Here is a 13,349-nt window from a genome sequence, read left to right as displayed (position 1 = left end):
AAAGCAGGTTAACCACATGCTGGTTGAAGATGGTCAGAACCAAGTCCTCTGTTCACAGAAGGCTGGAAGGGCAGCAAATGGCACACCTACATGGTACTTTACAAACGGTGCTGAGCCCCAGCTATTAAGTCCTACCAAGGGACAGGGAGTGTTAGTTTGTTCTCAGCACCATGGTAATGAAGTTGCCTGTTTTTCAGCCATCTTGAAGAGAAAGCTGACATAGTTCTCTTCTGCTGACAAAGGCTATATAGGCATCTCTAGAGCTGCCTCCTGAACTAGCCACCCACACCAGTGCCATGGGCATATTAGATGTCCAGAAGAGCCATAAGGTAACAAGTATTCTTCTTCATTTTAGGAATTCACAACACAGAGACACACCAGAGAAATGCTTTAAAGTAACACAGTACTGACTGTGGTCCTCCTTTTCTCAAGCGTAACTAGGTCACCACAGTTTACTTCATGAGCGCATTTTCCTACCTCTGCTTTGTGTTGCCTGGCTGTCATCTCCGAGATCATCTTCTCCTCCATAGGTTCGAATGGGGGATCGGGCATAGGAATGCTTTTGGATAAGGCTCTCCACGCTTTCTCTGTGAAAGGCAACATCATACCATATCAATAACATCCTAAACAGCCTCCTAATTCATTAAGTTAAATACAATGAACGTGCTGCCTTTTCCCTGTCCAGATCACAGCTTTCTCACATGGACTCTCCAAAATTACTTAACAAAAGGGTTACCTCATAGCATGTCACTGGAAGTGATGAACTTGGCCTGCAGTGTTTTAGCATTGCTGATCACCTCTTACCTGTGTGGTACTGCTTCTTCAGCAGTCAAAGGAGAGTGAAATTCCCACTGCGTTTCCTGGATGTGGTCTCAGACAGGGAATATAAGACCAGCACTCTTCACAAATTTGAAAATGCAAGCTCTGGGGTTATACATGCTGAGTGACCAATCTGCGTTCAAAGAGACACTTGTGGTCCAGCTCCTCTCAAGCAAGCTTTCACATCACACCTGACCACCTCATCTGGCATTCTCCCATTTTTCTGAAATCAGGGGCAAGAGATAGATGTGTCCAGACACAGCTCAGTTCTAACCATGCTCTCTCAGCATCAGTTGAGGCCAGTTCATAGCAGGAAGTCTGCAGATACTACTGATCTCGTGCCACGTCTATTCTGGGAGGTTAGATGTGTCTGCCAGGTCCCCGCCTCACTGGTGGCACAAAGCACTGAAGTCACCCAAACAATTTTTAAATAGAAGGAAGGCATATCTGTATGATAAGCCATAGCAGTTTGTAAGGAAGATCCAACCTTACACATTCCCAGCGCGTTTCCATGTAAGTAGGTGGCATTATACCAAAGATGAATATGACCTAGGCACGTTTCCCAAATGGCTTTGACCTTCTGCTCCCATTTAAGAAATCTAGGTAGCAATAACTGTTCAAATCTGCTGCTCATTAAAGGTTTGGTCTGAATTTGCCATTTGGCCATTCATACTTGCTAATGCCCTTCACTCAGAGAGTGTGGCTGTTGCACAAATTCCAAGGAAAAACATTTTCCAAGTAACACAATAAATCACAATGGTACATGTTTTTCTTTCCTACAGAAAGCCCATTATGGTCATTTTGTCCTTGGTCTATCACTGGCATCATTACTTATGCTAGTCTCCTCGGAAAAAAATAAATAAAAAGGGGATCTTATCAAAGTGATTTACTTGTGTCAGGATTGGAAGTGGACTGAAAGCAATGGCAGTTCCTACATAGAGGATGATATAATTGAATTACTGCCTTTTAAGTGATTGAAAACAGTAGGCATATCGGGGCTATCTCAAAGAAGATTTTACAAGGAAAAAGACAGATGGCATTGTTTACATTATGTGCTGAATGCCTTTTGAAACTTTTTTTTTCCTGAAGCAGAATGTGAAATGCAAAGAATTTTACTTAACCAAAAAGACTATCTCAGATAAATACAGAATAACAGAATAATGAATTAGACCAGTGTTGTCTGAGTGATCTAGATACCAGTCTATAAAAATATTCATAACCAAAGAATTACTAATCTTTAAAGGTCTGAAAAATAAATGATTCAGGTGAATGTCTGTATTGTCTCTATTGACTTTATTTCTAGTAAAGGTCTGCGTATAACGATAGGCATTACAGCATGTAATAATATCCTGATGCAACAGAAACAATGCAGGCTCTAGTTTTAGTGCAGTGGGCCAAATTAATCTCTAAAATATTGGATCCAATGGCAGTTTGGGGATAAACTCACCCCAATAAATTTACATTTGAATTACCTACAGGGATTTAAAGCTAAATCAAATGCCCACAATTATTGCAGACTAAATTCTTTCCAGATGGGTTTGTATGCTAGACAGAGAACTCTATTATTCTGTATGGTTGTCCTCTTTTAAAGGAAAAAGAGGAATGACTTCTTAGTGAACCCTGAATCTGCAAAGTTTGAAACCAGGAAACTCTGTGGTAGGTTTATTTGTTTATTTTTAATGTTGTAATGTTGCAGATAGTACGCTAAAGGTTTTAGAAAATTAATCTCATTCATTGGCACAAGAAGCAAAGGTGTTTGTGGCAGAAGGAATGGTCTAATGAGGAAACTTGGATCAGGGAAACCTACTAATTTCACAAAAGCTGGGATTTCATATTCAAAACTGTATATGCTTATCCTGCCTAACCATCTTGGTTTACACTGTAATGACAACATGCCTACTAATTTTTTTATTTTAGAGGCTGAGGCTGTGATTCACATCATGAATGCAAAGCATTGAGATTCACACCAGAATTTAGGCACCTGGCCCCCACAGCTTTCAGGTGGACACTCTTCTCTCAACATACAACACATGCTGCACATAAACCTCCAAACAGACCTACAAAATGCAAAAGGCTGAGCAGGAAACCACCTAAGTGTGCAGTAGGAAATGATGGAAAACAAGAAGTGGTGTATTTTCTCCACTCATGAAGTATAGTTATCCCACCAAGCACTGTTTCTTCTACCTAGAAAAACACGAGCTGAAGTCTGCACTCAGGTCTCCCCCATCCTGGACAAGTGACCTAAGTTAAGGGATAATCTTTCCTTCCCTTTGTGTTTCAAAGGAAAGTGGTAGTGGCCTCTGCACCATGCTCAAATATTTCATGCTCAGAGAACGCCACCCGGAGATCAGGTCTGCTTAGAGAAGAAAGGGGTTGCAACTCATCTAATCTATGGAAACGTGGAGTTTCCCACATAGGTTGGAAACCCTTTAAAGACAGAGGTGGTTTAGGACTTTCACCAGAGTAAATGCATAGGAGGAATGAAAACTTTAACACCACAATTTAAGTGCCTGTGAAATCTAGTTCAAAATGCAGGAACAAAGCTGGCTATCTGGAACGCACGTTCCTGCTTATACCTTTTTGTCAAGCAGGGCCGAAAGGACTTAAATCTCAAAATTTTCCTGAAAATTCTGTTTATGGAAGTGTGAATTGTTTAGGATATCCAGAATATGGTGCTCTGTAGAGTGGACCAATAAAATAAATTTTTTTAAGTCCCAAAATATTATAATAATAATAATAATAATAAGAGGGAAAGACATTAATTTAAACCTCTGGCTTTATAGTTCTATATGCCACATCTTCAGATACCTCAGTGTGGTTCAAATGAAATAATTGTATAAATTACTGAATGATAACTCAATATTTACCATTTTATGATTCTGCTCAATAATAAATATTAACAAGTGAAGAGTATGGTGGAGTTTTTTTAAAGCTTTCCTTCATGTTTTTTCAGAGCTGATCCACACTAAACTGGCTGAAGAACAAAGTGACTTCCAATTACTCAGTGCTCAACTTCTGTATTTCTGTTAGTTTGTGATCAGACACTTGTTATCTAATACTTGGACCTAACAATTTTTACCTTTTAATGTGTCTTAGAACTCCAAAGTTTCTTCTATTAGCAATAAATTAGCAATAAACTTTGTTTTGAGAGATCACAAGCTGCCAGCTGGACCAAGGAAAGATGTCTTCTTTCTGTCAGAATCTTTTGTGTGGTCTACCAGATTGCTCTTCAACTCACAGATACCTTGTAAGTACCCAGAGAAGGGGGAAAATGCATACATAGGCATAATATATTACTATGATTAACCTGTGCTACATGTACAACTGGATAATAGCAGCAGATGACAGGCTGGAGAAGAGCAAGTTAGGGGCTGAAGCTATTTGAGAAAAAGAAGAAGGAACTGTGTGCCAAATGGAGAGGAAATGGAGAGGAAAAAACTAAGCTTATATTGGCTAGCATTGGAGAAGATGCTGAGGCAGGACAAATGTGAGGAGAGGTAACGCGGAAAAGGAGCTCAGGCTGATCCCAATGATCTGCATTCTGACAGAAGCACACCTTGAGCCCAGGCCTCTCAATAAACTTCTGCTTATTATGAACAAAGCACTTCCCTCCTTTGTGCAAGAAATAAAATGGTGAATTTTGAATGAGGAATCAAAGGAAGTGAAGGGTTGGGAGAATTTTATCAATTAGCAAGGTTTTAGGGTACACAGGAAGCATCTTGCCATTCTGCAGGTTTTAACCTCTTGACTGAAGATTTCACTCTTGTCCCTGCTGACAACTGATTTCAAAACTAAACTTCCAGCTAGGGATGCTTTATGTCTTGCCTCTACAAGTGGAGTATTTGGTCTTGTTTACTTAACAGTGCCCTGTATGTACAGAGTAGTCTCAGAGGATCAAAAGTAGATAGGAAAATCCTGATGTAGCTGACAAATTATTCATTAACACTTTACAGACCAAACCCAAGATCTTGCCACGGATATGGGAGACGGTAGAAAACAGAGCTGACTTGGGAAGCAGCTGAAGAGCGAGGCCCTGCGTGAGGATGCTCACTTCCTTTTGCTGTCAACCCAGATTACAGAAGTTCTCTCGGGAGATGGTAAAGTCCCAGATTACCCTGAGCAGGATCTTTAATCAAGATGAAAGAACAGTGCTTCTTTGTAGGTGGAAGCAGGCTCTCTTTGATGCTTCTTCATGCCATTTTTTCTGCTCCGTTTGCTGTTACTCTGCTTCAGCTGTGCATTCACGGCAGCCTGGTGATCACCATGACTCTGATTCTGAAGCACATGACCACAAGCCCTGCTGATGTGGAAGAGGGCTCACCTGGCCACAATACACTGTCAACACTGATACTGCTACATGCCTGCATGCACCTGAAGCTATGGATTTTCCTGAACTTGGCAGAGAGTGCACCCAGGGGATGGAGGCAGGAAGCCTACCTTCTCCCTTTGGGATGAGGAAGCTTAAGGCAATATATTTGGGTTTTGGCAAAAGGTGTTAGAAAATCTAATCTAGAACTAGCTTGCTGGAGCCAGGCCTGGGTTAGTATCCATCTTAGATCTATACCATGGCTCCAGAGAGGATGGACTTGATTTAACAGGCAGCCACTCATTCCACTGGGAGCCAGGTTCAGCCTCCTTTGAAGACAATGTGCAAAAGCCAGGCTGTGGTGAGAAGGAGCCGGTGGCAGAGCCAGGCACTCTGAACTCACATCTTCTGCAGAAGTTACTGTCTTGGGAATGGCTACAAGAGGTACAAATTTCAGAGCAGAGTTATGCAGCCTGTTAGCGTTTTCTCTTTTTGCCCTTACTATCCAAATGCTAGGTAAGCAAAAAGGTAAGGATATCCTCAGAATCCACTGCCTGGTCCTGGTGTCATGGGGTTTGTTTTTTTCTTTTGGTTTTTTTTTTTTTTTGTCTTTTTCTTTACAAGAAAAACGCAATGCTAATAAAAAAATTAACAGAAGGAAAATAATGAAATAATAAAACTGACAACCATGTTTTCCTTGGCCATTCAGTTCAACACAAAGGAAAATACAGAACAGGATATAAAGTGTATGAATTATCAGTTTGCAGCCTGAATGACTTCTTTAGTTCTGCATTTCAAAGGTTTCCTTTTTTTGTAGCTGCCAGTTAGTATGTTTGGAAGAAAGCCCAGATAACAGAAGACATCAGAAGTGAGGTGAGGTGAAGACAGATGGAATAAATGGGCTGAGAAGGCACAAAAATAAACTTGTCGGAAGTTGCACTGTAGTAGAACTTTTTTTTTTTTAAGGGAAAAGATGACTAATTTGTCCAAGACGCAAGTGCTAAAAACAAGCCTGTAAAAAAACCCAAAACAACAAAAAACAAAACCCAAACCGAAAAAAACACCAACACAGCAGGAGGAACAAATACATTTCCATAACAGCAGCTAAGAGTGAACAACAAACACTGTCAGGACCACCGTTCAGATATCACTCAGCCTTCAAGTTCCTGTGGCTTTTAGCTGCTATTTTACACATGCATGAACATTCAGACATATTAATTTGGTAATAATAGAGTTGCTCTTATACTGGTAGATGAATATTACAGACTGACCCTAGGAACCTAATTCAGCTCTGACACGGTACAGACCAAATCCTCGACCAGAACAAAGTAGCTCCTTTCCACTGCTTGGGTTAGAGCTGAACCTATTCCAACCGGGGAAGAACCAGGGTCCATCAAACTACATAGGCTTACGTGAGCTGAAGTTTAATCTGGCCCAAAAGCTAACACAGGGTCACCAAACACTTTCACACAAAGTCAAAACTATTGGACAAGTGTTGGATGAATGCAATACTCCAAGAATGCATGCAATTTAAAGAAAGAAGTGAAATGAGAATTAAATTATGAAAAATCTAGGTTTCAATGATTGGAGGAGAAAGAACAAGTGTATCTCCAAAGTGGTGTTTACTGGTGCCCTCGCAATAAACATCCAGCTACCGATGGCAATTCTGGAAGAGTTATAATGTGCATGGAGGTGATGTAGCCTGGCTGAAGGCATGGCATGGGAAAAGTAATGGCACTTATGAAGGAGCATGACGTTATTAAATATACCCACGCCACTTCTCTCAACTGGAAACAAAAATGAGAAAAACAGCTAATCTTTATACAAGGAATGAAAAAGGAGAAGAAGAAAAAAAAAGAGAAAATTACATTTCTCTTCTCTGACTTGGAAAAAAGCACACACTTGCAAATGTCTGTCAAAGCTCTTTCTCTGTATCTTTTTTTTTTTTCCAAATACAGTGATGCAATTAACTCTAACATAGCCAACCCCATGGAGCTCCACTTCACCCAGTGACTGCAACCATTTCTTTCTGACTGCCAGGCAGAGGATGAGAAGTGAGGACAGAGCAGTGCTGTGAAACTGGGACTGGGAGAAGTCCCTGGAAAACTTCCTCTGGGGTGGAAACTGGGGGCCTGATCTGACATCATCACCTCCCCTTATGCGCACACTACACCTGCACAAGGTGAGTGGAAAACACTACCAAAATGAAACATTTGTATACCATTTTGCACAAGTAAAAAGATAGATAATACCTAAGTGGAAAATGAGCCAGGGTATAAGTGCTTAAAAGCTTGGGAACTGAAGAGATTTTAGTTGGCATGGAGGGCTTTCTGCTGGGGAAAAGGAACAGTTGCCTGGCTAACAGTAAGCAGAGCTGGAGGAACTAGATTTGAAGGGAATGCTTCAGGTGTGTAAATGTAGGCAGGTAGTGCTTTCTAGATGTCTTAAGACATCCAAGCTGTCTGCAATGGAAGGGATGATATAGAAAATATAGGCAATCCATCTACCCCTCTGGAGCAGCAGCTAGAGTCTGGAGTAACATCAGCATATCTGGAATGGCACCAGATACCAGGTGTTTAGGCACTGGAGTCCCTGGTGTTTCGCCTTAAACTCAGAGCTTTGCTTCTTCTCCCAGCCTAAACATCGGAGATCTCCCATGGTTGGTTATTGACATTTGCAGACTGAGAACTAGCTGACGATAAAAGATCAGCTGGTGAGTTTGACTTGTTGGAGAACTATGACAAAGCCCTACTTAACCATGGATGTGGGAGTAGGTCGCAGAGAGAATATATTTCTGGCTGTTGGTAGAGGGATTTCAGGAGTCAGGGAAGTTCTAGACCAGCAATAAGAAGTGGGAATGGGGAGAAAGGCAGCTCTGTGGGGTGTGCAGGGAAAGGATGGAAGAGGAGACTGCTGTGGACAGCACATCGTTAAGCACATGGCTTTGACTGCTACTTCAACAGGGCAGTGCCCATATCCAGGCATTAGCATCCATTTCACTTACATCCTTGTAAGCCAGTACAATGTATTTCCACATCTCAGACATAAAGTTCCTCAGGGAAAAATTCAGAATCTGATTACCATGCAAATACAGCTGGGATGCAGCTCTCTTTCTTACTTCCTTCCCCCTTTCCCCAACCCTTCCTTTCCCTGCCTAAAAATTACTTGGGTGTGCAGCCATACTTTTTCATATTGCCTCCCATGTATCTATCTACCTCCCAGAAGCATTATTGGGGTTGTGCAGCTGGGAATACTCCCTTAGGTCTCTTTAGTAGTTACAAGTCCACACCCTGAACTTGCCTATCGCATACTGGATCAAACAGACAAGCATGTTCAGATCATAATTATGATCTGTCAATTCTTGTTTGATCATTATTTTACGATTCAGTAGTTCTGTTGACTCACACTCTTGAAATAATCACCTTTTTCACTGGATTGTTTGCATGATATTTAATTGCAACGGGTTTACTTATTTATCTACTTATTTTTAAAAGGCTAATTCTTCACAACAGCTCAAAACATAAATTCAGGCTCAAGATAAAAAACCTAATCTGTTGGGTTCTGATTTTGCATCCTTTATGGCTTTGGCAGTTTTTTTCTTAAGCAGAAGCATAAAGATATTCCCTTAAAGCCTATCTCCAGAGTAATTGCTCATTATAAAACTTGCATTAGTCTTTTTCACAAAGGTTACCATCAAAAAAAGATCACGTTCATCCACATTATTGCATTTGGCATCCCATAGACAACACCACAGTACATTAAGCTCCACATTCTGACAATTGGTGCTCAGTTTTTCAATCACAACCACCGTGGGAGCCTTTTTATAATAGAGGAGATGTAAATACCACATAAAAAGACTGAGAGATGAATCAGCAACTTATCTAAATCACAGTAGCCCCAGATAAAGTATGCCCCATTGCCATGAATAGATTACCACAGTAATGTATGGAAAGAGTTGATTGTGGAAGGAATCTCACATCCTACTGAAAATTCAATATATACCAAACTCACCAAAGATTTTTTCAATGGTTAAAAGCTTTGCATATATATCTATGAGTGCAAGGAAACCATTGTAAGGTATTTAGACAGGAACAAAAGAAAATACAGGCACTTCAGTAGCTTTGCTGTTGCCTACCTCCTCCACCATTTGCAAATTTCACTACCTTTACATATATTAACTCCGACACATAATGCAAACAGATTTAATTCCTAAAGGCATTTGCAGCTTGAATTTCCTACATAGGGATCGTAAATCTAGAATGGGAAGCCTGAAATCGTTAAAGTCACATATTTATAAAATCATATTCAATTAGGTTAAAAAAGTGCAATTTCTGTCATCATGTCATAAAAAGATGTGTTTTTGTCTCAGATCTACTATAAAGAAAAGCTCCCTATATTGTTACAGATAGAGGCTGTTTTCAATCAGTTACAAGGAGCAATCCAATTACTGGATGGTTTAGTGCAGTAACTGACTCCAGACTAATTTAATTTCTTTAGGTCTCTAAAGATCAATTGATCTGATTTGTTTCCCTCCCCAAAGGCTGTTTAGGAAAAAGCAGGCTTAAATACCTGGAAATGAAATAGAAAGCTCTGTACGCTTTCACACTACTTGGGTCATTCGGAAAAACTGGAACTCCCGATGAGTGCTCTCTTGGCCCTAACATCACAGGATGCTTTGCAGGAGACCATTAGGATCACCACACAGCACTGCAGATTATGCATGCATGCACTGTACGGCAGGCCTGCTTGGGAAGCAGTGCGTGGAAAGTATTTTCACAGCTTCTAGATAAATATTCATATTTTTCAAGAGCTGTGCAAATGTGCATTTGGCCTGCATAGTCTTTTCGCTGGTGAATAAATATTTTTCTCAGACAGTGATCTTACAAGAATAACTGTTTCCAACTAGACTGAGCAATAGTCATGCTCTACTATTCAATGTATCACCTACATCTTGTAATGCATGTCGTGATGGACATCAAGCAAGAAATCCTTCCTGTTGTCATATCTCACACTTTGCTATTTCTTTATATCAGATTTCTTTAAGCAGTTTTGCTGGCGCTAAGATGAAGTCTGTAGAACCAGTGAGCAGAGAATGACATTCTCATCTGCCTGAATATTTTGATGCTGGAACTGAAAAAAAAACTTTGGCATTTCTCCACCATGTCAGATAACTTAGGAAATTCTCAAAGTCTCTTACCAGCCCTCTTGTCTGTTAGGCTTTTACTGTCTCATTACCTGATGTCTTGTGTGGCAGGTTTTGTTTTTTTAAATACTGTTGTTCCCGGATCAGGGCTAAGCTTTCCCATTGATGTCAAAATACGACCTTACCCAAACTTGGACTCTCAAATCCAGAGTTTTAATGTCATTTCAATACTTCTCACATTCTGTTTCTTGTATTTATTGTAGGTTTCACACTTGGCTACCTTATCTTTCATGGCAATGTTTGTGCCTGGGCTAAGCTGCCTGTCTCAGTCTCTATTCTTACACTTATCAATAAACAAAAGGGCACTGCGGTTTACGCTCAGCATTTCTGACTCCATGCCATGTGCTGTTATAATAAGATGTCCTCTGGAAAAATTCCCTTCATATCCAGCTCTACGATAGTTGGTTCATCTGTACAGAGGTAACTAAGTTTTTCTCCCAGCTTATCTCTTCAGACTGTCTCTGCCCTTGCAAAGCTGTGTTGTTAGATATTGCCTGTCTGTAAAACAAGGAAACTGAAATGTGAAAAATCAAAATCTCTTCTCTTCCTACAAGTTCTTTCTTGACTATTTATTACATACAAACCTGAGCTTTGGATATTGTTTACTTTAGTACTGTGTCAATACAGCAGGCTATGCTATTTTAATTAAATCTGCTTTAGTTTTTTTCCCATTTTCAACTAAGACTTTCACTTAGGAAGCAATGTTTAACAACTTTGCAAGTGTGCACTGCAGTCTACAAGCTTACTTTCCCAAATTACTGTTCTTTCACCCAATTACTCAACGGATCACTAATGATCCAGACACTAGTAAGATATAAAATAGACCACTATTTCCCAGCCATGGACCTGCTTAGATTAATGTACTTTTGAAATGCTGTAAAGACTTTCTCTAGCTGTATGGATATGACTTCATTGAGCAGTTTATCCCCTATACGCACCCACAAAAGATGATTCACAGATACACGTGGATATCCCCACATAAGAGCCTAGAGGGTTTTGGCCGCTCCAAATTTTCTTTCATGATTGTGTGCTCATAGGAAAATTTGGATGTGCTATATCCATCTCCATCAAGTTCTCCTCCAGACTAAAGGACGCAGGCAGCTTAATTTGCTTCATTTGCCAAACTGTTTTACCCGATATCATAAAAATGTGATGCACTGGAGAGCTACCAAGAGATTGAAGTTTGTTTCCTACTCAACTGTGGGTTAATGCTTCTGTCCCTATGGCAGCAGTTGCTTATAATGAGCTGTACACACACAAAACTCAACAGTTTCCAGATAAAGCTTTCCCCTGCTGCAGCCTGCAGTACAATTTTGGTGAAACAAAAATGGCATCTTTGTCGTCAGAGTGGGAGTTATGGGATTTGTCCTGATGGCAACAATTGCTGACCTCAGTGTCTGGGACTGCTGAAGTGTATTTTGGGAAGCTCCCCTCTCTTTTCCGCTGTGTGGAGCAGTGGGGAGCTATAAAGATGTTTTTCACAGGACCACGGCCCTTGTTTCCCAGTGACCCAATCCACAGCCCTCAATAGGATTAAATGGCATGATAAGAAAAAAGCTTTTCATTCTGAAGTTGTAAAACTGACCCTCTCCGCCCTTCAAGAAACCCCCTCAGGAAGATGAATATATTGGCCCCAACTGGAACAGATGTCAAAACTCAAACCAGCTCTTTCTTCATAAAGTTTATAAGTATTTTTAAGGGAGGTGGAGGAGGCTTACTATATGCAACAAGATAACATTAAAATGCACAGCTTCTCAGGAGTTGAAAGGATGCTTTTCCTACAAACTCTCTCTTCTCTTTATCTTATCTGCACGGAAAGTAAACAGAAAGTCCCCATTACCTCTCGATATCAGTGAGTCTGGAAGAGTCCCGGAATCCTTTAGCAAAAGGGTTGCTGTCAATTTTCAACTTGGTTATCTGGAAACACAGAAAAGAGCAATGTGACATGAATATAGTGTTAAGGTATTGCAGCGTACAAAGTGTTAACCAATCCATCCTCCTGACTTCACTGCTAATTTTATCCATGCTCCTTGTGCGTGTTGCGTGCATGCTACTCTTGAGATGCTCCAAAGCTGGGGAGGCAAACCAGCATGTATTAACACATACGGCAATGGAAAGACCAAAGGGCACAGTGGGCTCAGCCTTCATGTTCCCCAAAGCAGGAGGAACCCACCCATGTACAACATTACTGCTTCCAAATACTTTAACAGCATGAATCGGGTTGTCGTTTCCATGAGCAATGCACTGCACCCTGCTAACATCTGAGCTTCCTTGGTGGAGCTACATATCAGCTAGTATGAGCCCAAACTAGGAGCCACTGCCTGCAGGCCTGAAGACATTGCTTCAGTTCAGCCCCACCTTTTTTGTTTGTTTGTTTTAACTGCGATGCAAATGTTCTCAGCCAGACCTACCAGCCATCCCATAGGGACAGTTTAACTGTTTTTGCATGGAAAGAGGCTAAGGAAGGGAAGGAGGGAGGAAAAATGTGAGGACAACTCAGATTTAAAGTGACAAAGCCTGGGTTAAAGGACTAATCCCATTAAAACCATCACAGTCCTGGAAAAACAGAGGTCTTTCTTGCAACCAAAACTCTCCTCCCTTCTTCAAATGCAGCTACAAACCTGCCCAGTGCATCCTATCAGCCTTTGGATTCAGCCAGAGTAACCCACTGATCAGGAGTCGCTCTGTCCCAAAGCATCATGGCTCCCCTTAACTTTGCAGTCAAACTTTTCAGGCAATAGGTGGTGGCTTCCACTGTGTTTTTTTGGGATCAGGAAAAAAATACGCCATTGCCCTTGTGAAATTTTCTAGCTGTCCAACCAAATAAGATTTGGTGCGTAAAACCTCAGACATCATCATAATATTCAGATTTTCCAGCCAACTTCTTCCAAGAATTAAAAATAAAACTGCAAGTGGGAGTTGGAGCTTGATGAGGGACAACACAGTACCTGTCCTGCAAGGAAGTGAATGCCACCAACTCCAGCTGAAGCCCATGAAAATCAACAGCTCTCCGCATTTCAT

At 40.8% G+C, this 13,349-nt stretch overlaps 1 protein-coding gene across 1 annotated transcript in view; it reads right to left on the bottom strand.

Annotated features, from left to right (window-relative positions):
* The window catches only part of TBX20 (T-box transcription factor 20), a 35,614-nt gene that overhangs the window by 3,814 nt on the left and 18,451 nt on the right, over positions 1 to 13,349 (bottom strand). Inside the window, exons 6-7 of the mRNA XM_075705992.1 lie at positions 12,169 to 12,245; positions 478 to 587 (exon numbers count right to left, since the gene is read on the bottom strand). Of these exons, the coding sequence (XP_075562107.1) occupies positions 478 to 587; positions 12,169 to 12,245 (187 nt within the window). The remainder of the gene's footprint in view (positions 1 to 477; positions 588 to 12,168; positions 12,246 to 13,349) is intronic.

The sequence above is a fragment of the Pelecanus crispus genome, chromosome 2 (assembly GCF_030463565.1).
Source record: "Pelecanus crispus isolate bPelCri1 chromosome 2, bPelCri1.pri, whole genome shotgun sequence".
Taxonomy (NCBI): Eukaryota; Metazoa; Chordata; class Aves; order Pelecaniformes; family Pelecanidae; genus Pelecanus; species Pelecanus crispus.
This window is presented reverse-complemented; position numbering and strand designations above follow the sequence as displayed.